At 43.3% G+C, this 19,089-nt stretch overlaps 1 protein-coding gene across 3 annotated transcripts in view; it reads left to right on the plus strand.

Annotated features, from left to right (window-relative positions):
* The window catches only part of FNDC1 (fibronectin type III domain containing 1), a 145,910-nt gene that overhangs the window by 108,441 nt on the left and 18,380 nt on the right, over positions 1-19,089 (plus strand). The window contains exon 16 of one of the 3 annotated variants that reach the window (XM_053294427.1): positions 1,309-1,421. The exons of the other annotated variants lie outside the window; for them this stretch is intronic. Coding sequence (XP_053150402.1) covers positions 1,309-1,339 — 31 coding nt within the window. The 3' untranslated portion in view covers positions 1,340-1,421. Of the gene's footprint in view, positions 1-1,308; positions 1,422-19,089 lie in introns of those variants that run through there. 3 annotated transcript variants of the gene reach the window in all.

A 19,089-nucleotide genomic window follows, 5' to 3' on the forward strand; every position in this document is an offset into this window, starting at 1 on the left:
GGTTCATGTGCTGTTATTTTTTTGCTTTAGTTCTTGTTGCTTTTCTGTTAAATGGCATTCAGGATTTTGAGGAGGTTGCCTGGTTTTGATTTTGAAACACTTCAGCAACAGTGGCATCCTCTATTCCCAACACCTCCTCCACCTGCACCTGAGCAACTTCTTCAGTTGGTGGTAATTCTTCTTCCATATCTTGAGCCTGTGTTGCTCTTTGCAGTTCTTCCAGCTCAACTTCTGTGAATACTTTATTTCTTATTATGAATCTTCTCTGGTCTGCTAGCCTTTGTTCTGTTATTTCTGTATCTGGATGCTTCGCTTTCCAAGTTTGGTACACTCTTTTTAAATAACCTCTTCTAGTTGGACTAGACTTGTAATAGTAGATCATTATTTCCTTGTTGGCATTTTTCATATATTTTTTCTGGTTAAGCGACGTTTCTTCCAGTAACCTTGCAGTCTCCAGCCCTGGTTGCTCAACTGAAGATCCTGAGTCCTGTTGCCCACTTGCCACCAGATGTTGAGGGACTCCAGCACCTGGTGCAGTCCTTGTTGACCCAGGTGACGACCGATCCGATATAGATTTATTAAAGTTAAGTCTCACCATATTGTTGATGGGAGAGGCACTCTTCATCTGGCTCCTTTGGTGAGACCTGTCCAGTATGGTTGGACCTCTGGCATAGCTCTCACCTTCCTCAGAGCACACAAGCCCCACAACCACGCCAAGGTAGTGCCTCACTGGGGGATGATGATGATGATGATGATGATGATTTATTCTGCTCTGTTGTAAACTCTGAGTTAGAAATCTCCAAAGTGCTAAGTGTCTTTTTAAGATCTTAGAACAGAGCTACCTAGCAGCTCATATTTAGCAAAATGTACAGTTAAGACGAGTTCTGCTTTGTGGATGCTAGATTAGCCTACAAAATTAGGTACAGATTCACCTGAATTAGTAACCTGTATACAAACATCACTAAAATGTTCATTGATACATCAACATTAATTCAATCAATTAATTCAGTTATAACTGCTAATGAAACTGGGAATGTGGATGAGATCTGTGGCAACTGAGTGATGTATGAAAGCTGTTTTATTTGCTTGAACCTTTAGTATAATTGTGGATAGGTTTTCTTTTAAAATACGTAATGCTGCTTAATTCTTTCTAAAGCATGGTTTGAGGATAAGGAGTGCTTTCAGGCTCTCTCCCCACCCATAAGTGCTCTTCTTTGAGCAAACTGTAGTTTTCCATTCCAACTGCGAGGCAAATGATGGTTTGCAAAAGCCAAGCGTGTGATTCTAAACCAAGGATTTAAACTACAGGTGGAGAGCCAGCGTGGATCAGTGGTTTTGAGTGTAAAGCTAGGATAAGGAGACTGCGTTCAAATCTGCATTCAACTGTGAAGCTCATTGGGCGACTTTGGATCTGTTATTCATCTCTCTCAGCTGTACCTACCTCATAGGGTTGTGGTGAGGATATAAAAAACCATGTACTAAGATATAAAAACCTTTGAGCTCCTTGAAGGAAGAGTGGGATAAAATTTAAATAAGTGAGTTTCAGTCTCCAAGTTGGAGGCAAAATATGGTTTGGGCAACTAATAGTTTCCTTGGTTTGAATGCATTACAAAATTATGGTTTCCCAAGCAAGGAAGGGAGGGAATTAGACTGCACAGGAGGAGGAGTGGGAAGTGAGTGAGTGAAGGATGCACACAGTCCTGTGGCACATTCCTTATCTTCTTAATCATGGCTGGAAATGTTAATTTGGAACACACTTCCTGCTGAAATAAGAGCCTCCCCATCCCTTACAACTTTTTAAAAGGCAGTCAAGATGCATCTGTTCACCTAGGCTTTTCATTAGATCTCGTTTTAATTGTGTTTTTAATAGTTTTAACATTTTAAATTTTAATTGTAGGAATGTGTTAGTCTTTTTTTAATCTGTTTTTTTATTGTTTTGTTGTAAACCGCCAAGAGACTTGCATTTTGGGCGGTATACAAATGTGTTAAATAAGTAATAAATAATTCTGAAGTGTTGACTGTTGAAGCTATAATTCAATAGAAGGTAGGATATAAATCGTTTAAATAATTAAAACAATGCCATAAATCAAAACACATCAGTGTAATTAAAAAAATATTATGGTGTTTTTAGCATCTGATTCAGCTTTCACAGATTTGTCGGTGGAGGATTCTAATAACTTCCCTAGGACTGGATCAGAGCCTCAGCCCAAATTTCTGTCTGGTAGGATGAGATCATTTTTGTCTGTGTTTCAGAACTACTAATTAAATTTTTAAAAGAACAGTGAAGTTTTTAGCATTTTGATTTTGAAAGGATCCATGATAGACATTACTGCTTGGAATAATATCAAGCAGTTGAAGCTAAATCCAAAGCTTGTTTTACAATATTGTGTGGTGATGTGCTTTCATAACAGAATTAATCATTTTACAACTTGCACATTCACATTAAAACACTGCATTTTTGTGTCTTTCCAACTAGTCTGACAGAAAGCTTAGAAGGGAGGGGAAACGTGAGATATTTTCTCGGACTTTCCTGGAAAGCTATGGGCCATTATGAGCCGAGAAGGAGGATAGTTCCCAGCCAGTTCTTTTTTCCTGTAACACTGTACATCTGTACTTACAGAATTCAATTTCATTTTGAATGTTTAGCCTTTTCTCTAAGATAATTCCAAAGCTTCTCTGATTTGGGTCATATGTAAAGGTAACTGTACTTTCCACTCTTTCAACTTTTCACTGAAGAAGTTGACAAGCATGTGATCCTAAATTGGCAGATGTTTTCTCACAAATGTACAGACTGTAAAATGCATAAAATATGTATGTTAGTTTTCAAAGCATCCCTTCTGGCTGTTCTTGTGCTATTTAGTGGTCTCTCAGTGCTTGCATTAAAGGTCCCAAATTTCCCAGCTATTGTAGTGCTGTTCTTTCGCTGACCCTTGATCAAGGCTAGAATCCTGCAAACTACATATCACCAAACTCAGTTTAATAGGATTGCAAACTCTGCAAACCAGAAAGAGTTTATCTTTACCTTTAAATACACAGATGCAGCAGGAGTCAGAGCAAACATGATGTCTACCGTTCATTCACTCCCTGTCAATTTCATATACTCCTCTGATAAAGCAAAGCAACAGCTGTGCTTTATCCTAACCCTCTGAAGAGGAGTCTGGTTGGTTGGGCGCCCCCTGGGCATTGCGGCAGGTCTCTTCCCCTTCCCCGACGGCGCCTTCTTGGGGCCCATGGTGCAGGTGCCCCCAGGTTACTGGGCGGTGGGGGGGGGGGTAAGGTGCCGGCCGCGTGCACACAAGCTCCTCGCGCGGTTAATGCATTGGGGGTGGGCGTGGGGCACTGCGAAGTAACAGGCCTAAGGGTGCCTTCCCTTATATGCTCTCCCCCCCAAATGGTAAGCCTGCTAAGGAAGGGGGGGTGCACGCATGACTAGCCTCTGCTCCCCGTGGGCCAAAGGCCTGCCGGATCCCAGAACCGCCCTCCCAGGCCTTATCCCGGCCTGCCCAACCCCCGTGCCGAGTCCCCCAAACCTGGGCCAAGTCAATCCTGGCTTGTTGCTCCTTTCCGGCCGGTCTGTGTTCCTCGATTCAAGCAGGATCCCTGAGATGAAGATGATCCGGGGGGGGGGGTGATTCAGGAACTCCAGCCCTATGGCGAGCAAGCTCACAGCGTTAGTGGGGCTTAATAGCAATACCACTTACATTTATATACCACTCTATAGCCGGAGCTCTCTAAGCGGTTTACAATGATTTAGCATATTGCCCCCAACATTCTGGGTACTCATTTTACCGACCTCGGAAGGATGGAAGGCTGAGTCAACCTTGAGCCCCTGGTCAGGATCGAACTTGTAACCTTCTGGTTACAGGGCGGCAGTTTTACCACTGCACCACCAGGGGCTCAAGAGCCCAAACTACAGCCCCCAGGCAGGCAGCCAGCAGGAGCCCCCAAGCAGGCGGAGAGCCCCAAGCTACAGCCCCCAAGCAGGCGGAGAGCCCCAAGCTACAGCCCCCAGGCAGGCGGGGAGCCCAAGCTAAAGCCCCCCAGGCAGGAGGAGAGGCGGCTATTACGGCGTGCGTGCGTGCATCAAAGCCCGACTCTCCGCCAGGCCCTACCGCCCTTGGTAGGGGGACGGCGAGGGCCAAACAGGCTGGCTGCCGCTGCGCGAGTCACGTGAGCACTCCGATGATGGCGCCGATCAGGCTGCACAGGCGCTGCAAAATGGCACGCGGCATCTGCCGGGCCGCCACCGCTCACGCACTCAGGGTGCTGGGTGAAACAACGGGCGGGCCTCGGGCCTGACTCTCTGCTGTGCCCCTCTGCCGGGTCACTCTTCGGGCCAGGCCATGTGATCCGTGGCCTAGCCGGAGCTCCTGCCCAGCACGTCCGTCCTCTCTGCAGCCGAGAGGCAGACTGAGCCAGCGCAGGCGGGCTGCTGGCTCGGTTCTTCCGGCCCCGCCCCTGGAAGTGGCCAGGGCCAATCAGGAGGAGCTCCCAGCCCCGCATGCTCCTGGGAAAGGGGGCTGGGACAAACGAGCCACGCCGCCGAAGAGGCGGCGAGCTGCTTTCTTCCCACGTGAAATTGCATATGTTTTTTGAGTACATGGGTGAATGAAATGCTTCACATACGAAGTGCTTATCAAGATGGAGCTAGATGATATGAGTGACATGGAGATGCTTCCATCTCTCTCTTCTTCCCCATCCCCCTTTCCTGTTAGCATCTAGTTCAGAGCAGATCGAAAAATTATCTGATTGCAATTTTGATGAAATTTGAGGGTTCAAGGAGGAAGCAACAAAACAGGAGAAATTTCAGAAGTAGATGAGCAATTCATGTAAAGTTTTGATGGAGGCAGCTTACTGCTGTTTGGCAGTGACAAGAACGGGTGTTCTCCCCCCCCCTTTTTTTTTTCTTTTCTTTTACAGCCTATGCTGCACCTTTGCAGGTGACAGGAGAAGCAACATTGGGAGTGCTAGGTTTCCCAGGGGATGGCTCCATCTGTCTGCCATTTTGGTTCCCACAGTGCTCCTAGAATGATGCTGTGCCAGCCCTATTCGGACATTATAAGAAGGAGGTTCCCAAAGCATGCCAGAATTCCCACCCTGGCATATCACTGATTCACACACACCTTGACAAATATAACTCACAATGTAAATGTGATGGCAGGTGCTTCTATGACCAACAGGCTTGGGTGCCTGAGCCTCCCAATCACAGAAACACCCGCCATCATGGTGTACAACATTTGCCTCTTCAGACAAAAGCTGTTATTGTGATTGACGTGCTGGGGGCAAATAAGTGACATGCTGGGGCAGGACTTCTGGCACACTTTGAAAGGCTTGTACTCTCATACAGCCTCTTTCTTATAACATCCGGATAGGGCTATTAGGTAGTATCAATCTGAGGGGGACTGAGGGGTTATTTATTTTATTTATTTATTGTATTTATTTGATCAGATTTGTACACCGCCCCAAATTTTCTTCTCTGGGCGGTTAACAACAACATAAAAACAGTTAAAACATATACAAAAAACTTAAAAACACTTTAAAAATAAACCAGAAATTAAAACCCAAAATTTTAATTTTGTTGGGGTTGGGGTGGAATGATGGCTGGATGGAGTTGACTGCCAGGAAAAGGTTTAGCACTCCAGTTCTGCTTCTGCTGCTAATATAAAGGCAGAACATAAAATGAGAAAGAGACATAATGGCGCAACACAAAAGATTTTTCACCAAAAAAGGGTGCTTGCTATCACCTCTAACCAGCAGTGAGCTGCTTCCTACAAAGCCTTAAGAATATTTCATACCCACCCCCTGAACATGCAAAATGCCCTCCCATATTTGCTGCCTCAGAATGGGACCCATTCAGATCAGCAGTACTCATAATGGGGGGCTGGTCCAGCATGGTGTAGTGGCTAGAGTGCTGGACTGGGAGACCCGGGTTCAAATCCTCATTCAGCCATAATACTTGCTGGGTGACTCTGGGCCAGTCACTTCTCTCTCAGCCTAACCTACTTCACAGGGTTGTTGTGAGGAGAAACTTAAGTATGTAGTACACCGCTCTGGGCTCCTTGGAGGAACAGTGGGATATAAAATGTAAATAATAATAATATGATTTAAACTGCATGATTAGGGTTTGAATTTTCCAGCCCCACATTCTTATGTGGGGATGACATATTGGGGTAGGGGGTGAGGACAGAGTGCTGCATACTTGCTTCTCCACATATGATTGATTGCCACTTGGACAGTTCATCTGAACTGGCCCAAAGGGTCATTCTAAGAGGACTCTTGGGAAGAAATGGTGGTAGACAGTGGACTGAGAATTTCATCAGAATTTCTTAGTCCCACCTCTGAACAAATTGCAGAAATTGGCCCCCTATTTTCTCCACCTTGAGAATTTGGAGGAGAAAATGAAAGGGATAGTTTGAATTAGCTCCCTTTCACTAGCAAAGGGCCTTCAGAGGCCCTTCTCTGGGTGCCTCTGCCAAACGAAGTGAGGTGGGTGGCTACTTTGGAGAGGGCCTTTTTGGTGGTTGCAGCCCATTTATGGAGTGGTCTCCCCAGTGCGGATCATTGCTTTGTTCTTTTAAATGCCAGCTGAAGATCTTTTTGTTCACTCAGGCCTTTTACATTTTAAATTTAAATGTTTAAAAATTGTTATCTGATTGTAACTGATTTTTAAAAATGTTTTTAAAAACGTTTTCGTATTGCATTTTGTATTTTCTACCCCTCCCCCATTATTTTGGTCTGTTATGTTTTAATGTGGTTTTTTAACCTCATTTTTTAATGAGGCAATGTGTTGTAAGCTGCCCAGGGAACAATTTGTTATGGGGCGGCTAACAAATAAAGTAGTAGTAGTCGTCGTCGTCGTAGTCATAGTAATAACAACCACTGACGTGAAGTGGGGCAGAGCAATGAATAGTATGAGGATATCATGTCACACAATTGATGGTTCAGACATCACACAAAGTCAAGGATAAGTCATGGTTTTGTATGACATCCCGAGCCTTAGGAGCAAGCTCTCCCAACTCCCCTTCTCTCATACAAGTTGAAAGAATTGGGAGGAGAGCTGGCCTTGTGGTAGCAAGCATGGCTTGTCCCCTTAGCTACGCAGGGTCTGCCCTGAATGCACTTGAAAGGGAGACTAGAAGTGTGAGCACTGTAAGATATTCCCCTTAGGGGATGGAGCCACTCTGGGAAGAGCAGAAGGTTTCAAGTTTCTTCCCTGGCAACTCCAAGATAGGGCTGAGAGAGATTCCTGCCTGCAAACCAGCTGGTGCTAGTCTATGAAGACAATACTGAGCTAGATGTACCAATGGTCTGACTCAGTATATGGCAGCTTCCTATGTTCCTGATTCTACTTCCTAGTTAGAAGGCAGGATGAGTTATGTCACCTGAACCAACTGATCTTGGTTTATTCTAACCACATTGCTGGAAACAAACCTAGATTTGGACCCAAGGTCTGAAGTGCATTTCAAATCCAAGTTTGTTTCAAGCGCTGTGGTTTAACCTTGACTTCACACTGTTGATGGTTCAGACATCACGCAAAGGGTAAATCATGGTTTTGCATGACATCCTGTGCCTTGGGAGCACCCACCGAGGTCGTGCACATTACCTCGCTAGGGAGGGCGGGAGGGCTGTGGGGAAGCAGGAGCTTTCCCGACAGATGAGCAGCCACCATCCTCCCCTCCACCACATTGCGAGCCCACTTGACTGGCGGTGCAGTGAAGGGAGATGCTGGGAGTGGGAGGACTTCCCCCCTCCAGCATCCCAGGGGTGCCCTAGGTCACAAGTGCAGCAACTGCTCTCACTGGAGCAGCCGCTGCATTTGGCACAGCTGCTCCTCCCCCCCCCAGCTTACTGCCAGAAATGTTGGCAATTTAGTTTAGTTGGCAATTGCCCAGACAAAAACCTTAATATTAAAACCGTAATATTGATTCTAAATATTTCATTGATATCTTTGTAAAATTTTATAAGGTGTAATTTCAGTTTGGATTCTAGTGGGAATTACAATAAGTATCAATCCATATAATTGATGCTTTATGACTCTGTCATATATTTAGAGACACTCCTCATCTTAAGTCTGACCTACTTGTGTGTCAGATAACTTTCAATGACAGCCACAGCAACCAGGGGTTTAGAAACGTTAGAGTGGGCCCTGGGACAAATGAAGGTTCCCCCCCTTCAGTTTTTGATTGTCTGAATGACCTCATTGTGTTAAAATAGATGTTATGAGGAAGAGAGGGAACGAGATACAGAGTAGCGGCAGCTCCGTGTCTCTTAAAACATCTACTTCCACCCTCAAGCAATGGGTTTTTAAAAGCAGCAATATAAATAAGTACCTGGATGGATGCCTAGAAAGCAGCATGGGATTGCTATTTGTTTGCCATTTCTGGAAAAGGTTTATTGGCAGTTCAGATTCCTGTTTTGAAGTGTAGTCTTGTGAGTAAGTCATAGGACTTGGAAATGAAGAACTCTGGGTTGCACTCCTGGCAGCTCTGAGAACTTGTAGTGTACAAGTCACTTGGAGCTCTCTCTTAAAATTAAGCAAACGCAAGTGTTTGTATAATTGCACCACTTAATTTTGTGCTGTCATGCCTGAAAATTGGGCGGTTGTATAGCTGCCAAGCTGCTTTCTTGTAAATTCACCCTCTGGTACCAAAGAGTACTTCACCCATCTTCAAATCCATTTCAAACAGTCTGAGGACATATTTGTGGCCTGTAGTGATTCCTAACATTCGGCCTGGTTAGCTTCATTTTCAATTTTAAAAGATCTGGAGGCTTTTCTCTCCTTAGCCTTAATTTTAGCTTCTTTCTTTTTAGTCCTCATGTCTGAGCCATTTATCTGTCTTGAGTCTGGGATTACTGCAATATGTATTTTGTAGTTCAGAAATATATCTTGGTCATGCTGAACAACCATTTCACATGTTCAAGAACAGTCCTGCCATTGACAGCTTCTGGGGTTGGTTCTCCCAGGGAGAGATCTGGCCTCAAGGAGCCAGACCCTAAAACTACCCCCACTTGTGTTAACAGGTGAGGGACATGGAACTGAAAACAAAATCTTCTTCCCACCTTCCCTGTCCTTCAAGCATGAGTCTATAACCCTCTCACTGCCATTTGCCTGCAGTGGTGGGCAGACAATACCAGTCCACCTCCACTCTGAACTCCACAAGGTCTTCTTCCCCCGTTTTGTTTGAATGCAAAATGCACAGAGCTCCATTGTTTTCCCCTCTCCCATGGTCTGCATTAGGCTTGGAGGCCAGGAAGTTTTTCACATGGGGCTTTTAAAGCTCGATAACTCACATCTCCTCTGGAATGGAAGGTGTGTGTTCACATATTGGCCAGATTTACCTTGAAGTCCCTGTGAGTTATTGGGAAGCAGTTCACACACAATTCGGGTTTTTCACTGTGCATTAGAGTGTAGCTCGATTTATATCCGAGGTAAAAAAAAATCACTATTTGTGTCAGTTTTTTGGGACAACTTCGAGTTCACAGGAAAGCCTCCCTGTAAACTCGTGGTAAAACCTGCTGTGTGTAAAAGTCCCAGGGGAATGGTGTTGACGGAGGAGGCATTTTCTGCTGGCTTAAAACAACTGGCTTAAATTGAAGATTAAATGAGATAATAATAAAAAATATATATAGTGGCTTCCATCCCGATATCAGTCTTAGCCTGCATTCCCTGAGCTGTGGAAAGCCTCCTCAGCCACAGAAGAGAATGAAGGTCTGTGTTTAAACCACCAATGCATATTTCCACACCAAGAAAGACTGTGTCAGGGAAACAAAGCAAAGGAAAGAAAACATAGCTTTCCTAAATTCCAAGCTTTTATGTGGTTTGTGTCTGCCCCAGCCAGTATTAAATGGAGAGTGAAGTTATGAGGGCATTTCCCCCGCCCTCCTGTGGTCCTTAATTGTATTCAGAACCATTTTCAGACAACAGCAAGCTGGAAAATTGTTCAGTTTTGGCCACAAGTTTTGTCAGGAGGGAAAAAGGGACACATGCCACCGAGGGACATTGAAATGCCAATTTTGTGTGCAGAATATTGATGAGAGAATAATTTAAATAACACTATCCCTTTAAAAATATTGTAAACAATTCTTCCTTGTAAGAGCAGCAGCACATCTCCTACTCTGAGCTGCTTCTAGGGACATGGTTGCAATAGAACAAGATGGGACATTGGTCTCTGGGTTACCGAGGAAGAAGACAGCTGGCCGGGTAACAGCTTGCTCTTCACTGTCCCTGACTCACTGACACACCAGCCTCCCATCACTGGACTTGTCTTAGTTTCAAGCCGAGCCCTCTACAGGAGGGGAAGGGGAGGAGTGTTGGGCAGAGTGCCCCCCTTCTAACTGCTCAGGAGCTTAGGTTCAGCTCACCCCTCCCTGAGCCTGACTGACAGGCGCATATTAAAGAAATGGGGGAAAGGGAACCTTCATTTATCCCATGGTCCACTCCAACCTTTCTAAACCCCTGGTTGCTGTGGCTGTCATTGAATGTTGTTATCTGACACACAAGTAGGTCAGACATAAGATGAGGAGTGACTCTAAATATATGAGAGAGTCATATAGCACCAAATATATGAATTGATATCTCAAAACTGCAATTCCCAGTAGAATCCAAACTGAAATTACAACTTCTTATATAATTCCACAAAGAAATTAATGAAATATTTAGAATCAATATTAAGGTTTTTATATTGATTCTAAATATTTCATGAATATATGATATAAGAAGGTGTAATTTCAGTTTGAATTCTAAATATGTGACACAGTTTTTATTTGGTCTTGTTTTTAATTTGTTCTAAAATTGGTAAATATTTGTCAGTAATTCAGTATGTACTCAGAAAGGAAAACAGAGGTCATTCACACAATCAAACTGTGTCCTACCCAGGGTTTGGGAGCTCTGTGTGCTCCCGGGTTTTGTTTGTGTGGAAGCAAAGTAGTTTGAAAACCTGGGTAGAAGTGATTGTGTGGAAGCTACCCAGGTTTGCTGTCTACCTTGCTTCTACACAATCACTTCTACCCATGCTTTCTTCTTAACTTGCTTCCACACAACTGAAAATTGGGAGCACACACAGCTCCCAAACCCGGGTAGGACACAGTTTTGGATCATGTGAATGACCTCAAAGACTACAACTATACATTAAATGAATGGTTATGAAGCAAGGACCTCATAGATAATCAAGAACCTGAAATTGCAGGGGTGAGAAGAATTCTGTATGTGAATGTGGGGGTCATGCAAATAATGGGCTTTCATGCAGCATGATAAGGACACCCCACACATTGAGGCTATTTGCACGATGGGGCAAAATCGGGTTAGCGGAGGCTAGGCCGATTTTGCCCCATCATGTGAACCACTGGGCTCGGCTGCGAGCCCGGTGGTTCCTAGGCGGGTAACCCGCCTAAGTACCCCTGCCCTTAGCCCGGGTTTGCGGAGCGAGCGCTCCGCAAACCCAGGCTATCTAATCGTGAGTAGCCGCGGTGCAGCTCCACGCCATGGCTACTCGCAAGTAGACCCTCGGAGGGGAGACAAAAAGCTGCCTCCCGGCTCTGGGGGTCTCCTCAGTATGCCCTGCGTGCTTGCGCAGGGCATACTGGGGCTTCCGGGGGCCACGTGGCCCCCAAGCTCCCCAGCCCCCGCCGGCTCTGTCACAGAGCCGGCAATCGTGTGGGCGGCCGATCCGGCCATCCAGGGCTCCCTGCCCGCACACTGGAAGAAACCAGGTCTCACTGATCATGAGACCCAGTCCACTATGTTTGCAGCAGCAAACACGGGTGCTACTCCTTCTGCCACTCCAGAGAAAGCACATAAGGTGTTATTATTTCACACAAGCATATGCACATCTTAAAACATTGCTGTACCTGTGATTGGGAAAGCTGATTGGGTTGGGTTACCAAGATGCATGGATATTGGCATTTAAAGATGCATTCACTTTTTTGTGTAACATCCACACATTATGAGGTCATTCACCAGACCTCATTTCCAGGGGGATGGCAGGACCAGTCCTACCTTCCCCCACATGACTGCCGCTGCCGCCCCACACACCGTGCCACGCTCCCAGAAAAGTGTCACTGCAGCAAACAGCTGGGCAATAGAGAGGCGGGAGGAAGGACGCTCAGCCTCCAGAAAGCCCACAATGCACTGAGCTGCTCATGTGGTGTACTGAAGTCATTCTAGAGGCCGGGCACGCAAGCAGGGCTGCAGGCAGTCCATGCTGCCACATAAATGAATGGCAGCATGGACTTTCAGACTGGATAAAAAAATGATCCTGGGAGAATATTCCCGCTTGTCAGCAGTGTATCCTCTGGTTCCACAAGTGAATCATGAGCCACTTGTTCAGTGAAATAATGAATTCACTATCTGCATTACATGTCCAGCCAGTCAGTAGAACTGTAGGTATTCAAAACTAAAAGGAAAAAATCTCATTCCACACAATCTTGCAAAATCACCTGTTTTCCTGCTTGTGCAGGAAAATGTCCTCCTTTACACCCATCCACAACAGTGCGAAGCCACCTACTTGGGTGCAGTGTGTACAAGATGTACTTGGAACCATGTGGCCTGGGCTGATACAGTCGGTTTTCCTATCTCATCCTGTCCTTGTGGAAGGGGGGAAGGGAGGAGTTTTTAAAAGAACTGATTGGCCATGAGCACATTTTCACACACATAGTGCGACCACGTGGGATAGCACCACAGGTATGCATCTTCCATGTGAGTGTAAAGCAAGGTTGGTACTGAAATTGTGAAAAAGTAACATTTGAAACAAATTTCAGGGTTCCTCCAAAAGGGGAAGCCAAATGAGATTCTATAAGAAAAGTGAAATTTCTCAGGGGCAGATCCACATGTCCCTGGGGGCTGTGATCACTATTAATTGTCTGGGGATGCCATGCTTTACAATAATGAAATACACTGTTTTGAGGGTTGAAAAAAATTCTGAAGAAGTCTGTGGAAAGCTATTTGACCAGAAGCAGGTCTGTATGCCTTTCAAGGTTTAAAATTATTTGCAGCCATTTTAAGCCATTGTACTTAAGGTAAGTTATGAATCTACAGTGGCTCTTTTGAATTACCTACATGCCCAACATGCTGTTCAACTTTCTCTGAATTTTTACAGATAAGTGACTTGTTCTTGGCCAGTCTGTTCTCGGCGTGGCATATACTGCACTTTGAAAAATTACAGGTGAAACTCGGAAAATTAGAATATCGTGCAAAAGTCCATTAATTTCAGTAATGCAAATTAAAAGGTGAAACTGATATATGAGACAGACGCATTACATGCAAAGCGAGATAAGTCAAGCCTTAATTTGTTATAATTGTGATGATCATGGCATACAGCTCATGAAAACCCCAAATCCACAATCTCAGAAAATTAGAATATTACATGGAACCAAGAAGACAAGGATTGAAGAATAGAACAATATCGGACCTCTGAAAAGTATAAGCATGCATATGTATTCAGTACTTGGTTTGGGCCCCTTTTGCAGCAATTACTGCCTCAATGCGGCGTGACATGGATGCTATCAGCCTGTGGCACTGATGAGGTATTATGGAAGACCAGGATGCTTCATTAGCGGCCTTCAGCAATTCTGCATTGTTTGGTCTCATGTCTCTCATCCTTCTCTTGGCAATGCCCCATAGATTCTCTATGGGGTCAGGTCAGGCGAGTTTGCTGGCCAATCAAGCATAGTACACTGTATACTTTTCAGAGGTCCGATATTGTTCTATTCTTCAATCCTTGTCTTATTGGTTCCATGTAATATTCTAATTTTCTGAGATTGTGGATTTGGGGTTTTCATGAGCTGTACGCCATGATCATCACAATTATAACAAATTAAGGCTTGACTTATCTCACTTTGCATGTAATGCGTCTGTCTCATATATCAGTTTCACCTTTTAATTTGCATTACTGAAATTAATGGACTTTTGCACGATATTCTAATTTTCCGAGTTTCACCTGTACAAGTGACAGAGAGGAGCTTAACACAGCTACCGGAGGATAGAGTTTTTATTATCTCCTCTGTAACTTTGCCTTTCCCCCCTTTTTATCCCTATTTTTATAACAACAGTTTAACTAAGCCAGGATTTTAACCTCTTATTAATACTGGAGTATTTTGTGACTTAAATGTGGATTCAAATCAAGAGTGCTTTATCTAGTTTCGGAATTTCCCTGAGAACACAAGATGGGGGGAAAGAAACGCTCACGTCCAAGCCCAGCTGCTGATTCAGAACAGCAAAGATTTTCTAAACAATCCAGAATTGACTCTTTTGCTACTGGAAAAGTAAGTCAATCATCTTCTGTTCCTCTCCAAAATAGATTTATGCCTCTCCAGATATCGCCCTCTAAGCAAACGGCTGGAGAGTCAGACTCTTCACAAAATGCTCAGTGCCCTTCATTGTTCTCTGATAAAGATTTGGCTGATTTGTTTATGAAGCATTGTGGTTTAATTGCTGGAACTTTCAACCATTTAACAAAAACACTAAATAGTTTGGAAAATAAACTCGACACCATTAAGTTGTTGCTTGAAGACAGGTGCCCGGGGTCTCCGTTAGCATCTTGCAACCCCCATGATGCAAAGGGCTCTCAAGCTGTGTATTCTCAGTCTGCTGACCCCTTATTTTTTCCACCAATTACTGAACCAGTTGGGCTAAAATTGCAGCCTTGCAATATTTATCTTCAAATTGTAAACTCACTACTCAACCGTGGTCGTTGGTGTTATAAATCAGTAATTTTGTATTCCCTGCAACAATTAACTGGACGGGACATCCAGGGCAATGATATTGTTGCATATTCCTTTTTGCCCAGTATGAATAATTGTCAAAGGCTTATGCTTGTTTGTAAATCACCCTGGCTCCCAGAATTACTTCTCTGATCTCAGAGTTTCTTGAATCAGTTTGGAATAAAACCTCAAAGGTGTTTTGCCACTTCCAGAGTTCTGCCCCTGGTCATGAAGAAGTTAAAAACACAGCCGGCCAAGCCTGTTCCTGCAAACTCCTTATCTCAGTCTAAAAGAGAAACAACAGAAGCTAGAGCAGCAGATCGGGCGAAATGCCAAGGTCGTTTTCTTCACAATAATTCAGCATGTGATGTGTGCTAAAATCTCCACCACAGCCAGTGTCCTTGGACATATCTACTCTTATTCATCAAGAGTCATTAGAAACTTTGAATGTGCAGCAGTCTCTGTTTGTGGATGATCTCGTGTCTCTAAATGAGGGTTCAGTAGATCTCCTTTCTATAATAGTTCCAGAGAGAAATTATGGAAGCCCTGAGCATGCTGTTGGAGAGAATGACCAGCTGAGTACTCAACTTAAGCACAGACTCTTGAAAGACCCTAGCTTTGTAAAACAAGCTTATTTGGCATTACAAGAAGCTGGTCAATTTCCTCTTGATAATATTGCTGGTTTGTCTCTTGATCCTCATTTTGATTCGCTTACTACTCTCTTGGTTTCTGACCCTTCAACTCCTTTCTGTACGTCAGATGGAAAGGCTCCTTATTTGAGAGCAAGTCATCTTTCTGATGGGTTGCCTTCTTCGCTTCTTGACACCCAACACACGCTTACTCAAGAAGAAGTCTTAGAGAAGGAGAAGGATCCCGCCCCTTCGACTCAAATTGATGATCATACTGACAACCTAGCCAGCTTGCCTCAAGCTTGACTGTCAACATCGAAGGAAACAGTCCATTTGTGTTCCTGGAATTTGGCTGGCTGGAGAACAAAATCTCGTGATCCTGATTTCCTCCAATTCATAAGTGACTTTGATGTGATCCTTATTCAAGAGACCTGGTCACAAATGGAGTTATATTTACCTGGTTTTAAATCTATGTCTTTGGGGGCAATATCCAGCATGGCGAAGGGGAGGCCTCGTGGGGGCATAGCAATTCTCATTTCCACTGCCCTGCAATTTACATCTATGCCACTGGGTAGATTGGATCAACTTGCCTTGGCGGTTAGGGTAGATGTTGGTAACATATCTCTAATTTTATTGAGTGTCTATATTCCCCCTATTTCTACACATGCTGAAATAAGATCGACCAGGCAGAAAATGGAGTCATTTATTAATGAGCTCCAAATAACCCAGAATAACTCATATTTAATTGTAACAGGAGATTTTAATGCTAGAATGGCAGCAGGTGATGATTTGCTTTTTTCCAAATTTCATCAGCATCCCCCTCCTTATGATATTCCCGCCCCCCTACTTGTTAGGAAATCTAAGGATGTTGTGGGGAATTTTGCAGGTCTAAATCTTATTCATACTGAATAAGAGCTGACCTCCATTTACTAAATGGAACGCTTGCCTCAGATTACCCGGCAGAATATTTGCATTGGGCAGGACTTAGGCCGTCTCTTCTGGATTATATGGTGGTTTCTAGAAACCTGCTACCCTATCTTAAGGATTTTCGGGTTATTACACGTATTGAAAGCGACCATTCCCCTCTGACTCTGTTGCTGGCATTCAATAAATTATTTCGCTTAGAGGCTTGTCAGCCTCTTGCTGAGGAAATGGAAACGGGTTGAATTAGATCTAGATGGACACTTGTTTTCCAACAATGTGTAGATAAAATAATCTCTTCTTCTGAAGTAGTTGACCTTCGGGCAGATATTATTACAGGTTCCCAAAATGGTATAAGTTCCTCTTTAGTCGAATTATACAACCGATTGATTGCTTTTTTTACATCAGCTCTAGTAGCTATGAATCCAGCACCCTTGAAGGCTATTAAATACACTTCGTACACCTGGTTTGATTGGGAATGTTTGGAGGCTAAGAAAAAACTTACCCAGTGCCTTAAATTGTATGACACAGGTACTTCTAACATAGCACCATCAACAATAATAACTCTTAAGAATCAATATAAGACTCTGGTAAAAAAAAACACCCAAGAAATTACAGGCTAAAAGAGCTGGATGGGATGAACTTATTGCTGCCGCCAAACTTAAAAACCAAACTCAATTTTGGCGTCTAATTACAGTTTCTATGGGTAGAGTTCCCTCTTCACCTATATCTGTGATACCAGCTGAAATTTGGGTACGTCATTTTTTCAATTTATATCAAAAAGAGGGACCCGATATTGCAATAGTAGATTATAATCCTAGTCAATTGCCAAATTGGGATCCGGTTACTGTTTCAGAAATCAAAGCACTAGTTAGAAATTGCAAGAAGGGAAAGGCCCCAGGACTTGATTGTATTATAACTGAATTGGTTAGTAATAACCTTGATTGGTGGGCTCCCCTCCTTGCTTCTCTTTTTACTTACATAGATGCTTCAGCTATAATCCCAGAGGACTGGGGTGTTTCAATAATAATACCACTTTACAAGAAAGGTTTAAGGGAGGATCCAAATAACTACCAACCGATTAGTCTTCTTAGTGTTGTCAGCAAGTTATATGCCAGGCATCTTTTGAGGAAACTCCAAGATTGGTTGGATGATCTGTGTATCCTAATGGCTGAGCAAGTGGGGTTTCGAAAAGGCTCCTCTACAACTCATCAAGTATTTACATTGCAATTTTTGGCTGAAAAATATTCCTTTAGACCTAAATCGTCCCTTTTTACTGCTTTTATAGACTTCAAGGCAGCGTTAGATTCTATATCTAGGGACAAACTCTGGCTGAAGTTATAGGAATCATCTATAGACCGCCGTTTACTTTTATTAATTTACAATTTCCATCGTAATACCCATCTCAGAGTATAATGCTCTAGAAAAGGGCACCTCCCGTCTGAAATTCCTACCTATAAAGGAGTTCGGCAAGGATGCATCCTTGCCTCAGTCTTGTTAAATTTTTACATAAACTCAATAGCTTCACATTTTAATGATTTGGACTTGCACACACACACACCCCAAACTTGTTGGCAGACATGTTTCATTATTGCTCTATGTGGATGATATTGCCCTTTTATCTCAAAAATCTTAGCTCCGTAAAGACTGTATTAGTAATTTGAAGTTTGATTTTGTAAACTTTTGAAATTTTGAATTTTCTTATTAATGTTATTAATTGTTATTGCTTGTTAATCTGGTCTGTGACTGCAATAAACATACTAAACTAAACTAAGTGACAGAAATATTTAAAAGGCATCCTTTTTTTTAATCTGAATACTTTTTAAAAATCACAGTTAACTTGCTAATATATTCAAACAACATCAATCATCCCAATGTCAAATAACAGTTTTCATTCTTGATGAAGAAAAAAACCAAGGCCTATTGCAAAATTCAGTATCTAGTACAGGATAATGCAAACAGCAATCACTCAAACTACCTACTAGATGTAAAAAATGCAAACTCTGGCTGACTTATTCACTAAGTGTGCAGAGACAATATATGCAAATTGCTTCTGCAGTGTTTAGTAATTCAGAGTCCAACTGCAAGTGCGGGAGGGACAATTTTTGCCCCTCTCTCCTCCCCACAGAAGTGCTCTTTAATACTCCAGAATATCACCCTGAGAGTCGTACAGCCCTCAGGAATATGTTAGGGTGTTAAAGAGTGCTTTTGCGGGAAGGAGAGATTGACAAAAATCACACCCCATCACAGCAAGACTCTGCATTATTAAACACTGTAGTGTTTTGCATGCACTGTCTCCACATGGTTAGCCGCAGTTATTTCTACATATGGACTAAATTGGCTCTTGCCCTTTTTCCTTTTACAAAATGACCTCTTTAATGTGCAAAAACAGGATGTTAAAATAAACATAAACTTACTGACATATAAGCAAAGCAAATGTTTCATTGTAAAAGTGTAGAAGAAAATGAGCAAACATTTCTCCTCTCCCTTCTCAGTTGTTTCTACTTTCCATTTGGCTACTGTATTTAAGGCTTGAAGTGTTACCAACTGGCATGCCGAAAAGAGCATTGATGAACAAAGACAATGTATATGCAGTATACATAAATCTGAATGGGATGCATTGTACCTTGGTTTGCCTGATTGTGTGAGCTTACCCAAATCCTTCTAACCCAGGTTGCTCAAAGCAGGGTAGCCATCTCTTGTACTCTGCTGTTAACCAAGGTAAGAGGAGAGAATTGCTCTCCTACCTTGCTTTTCTGGTTGTGTGGATCTTCTTACCTTTTCTATCAACAGCAGGCCTAGAAACAATAGAGCTGTGGCTACAGGGGCTTCTGTCTGTGAA

The sequence above is a fragment of the Hemicordylus capensis genome, chromosome 1 (assembly GCF_027244095.1).
Source record: "Hemicordylus capensis ecotype Gifberg chromosome 1, rHemCap1.1.pri, whole genome shotgun sequence".
Taxonomy (NCBI): domain Eukaryota; kingdom Metazoa; phylum Chordata; class Lepidosauria; order Squamata; family Cordylidae; genus Hemicordylus; species Hemicordylus capensis.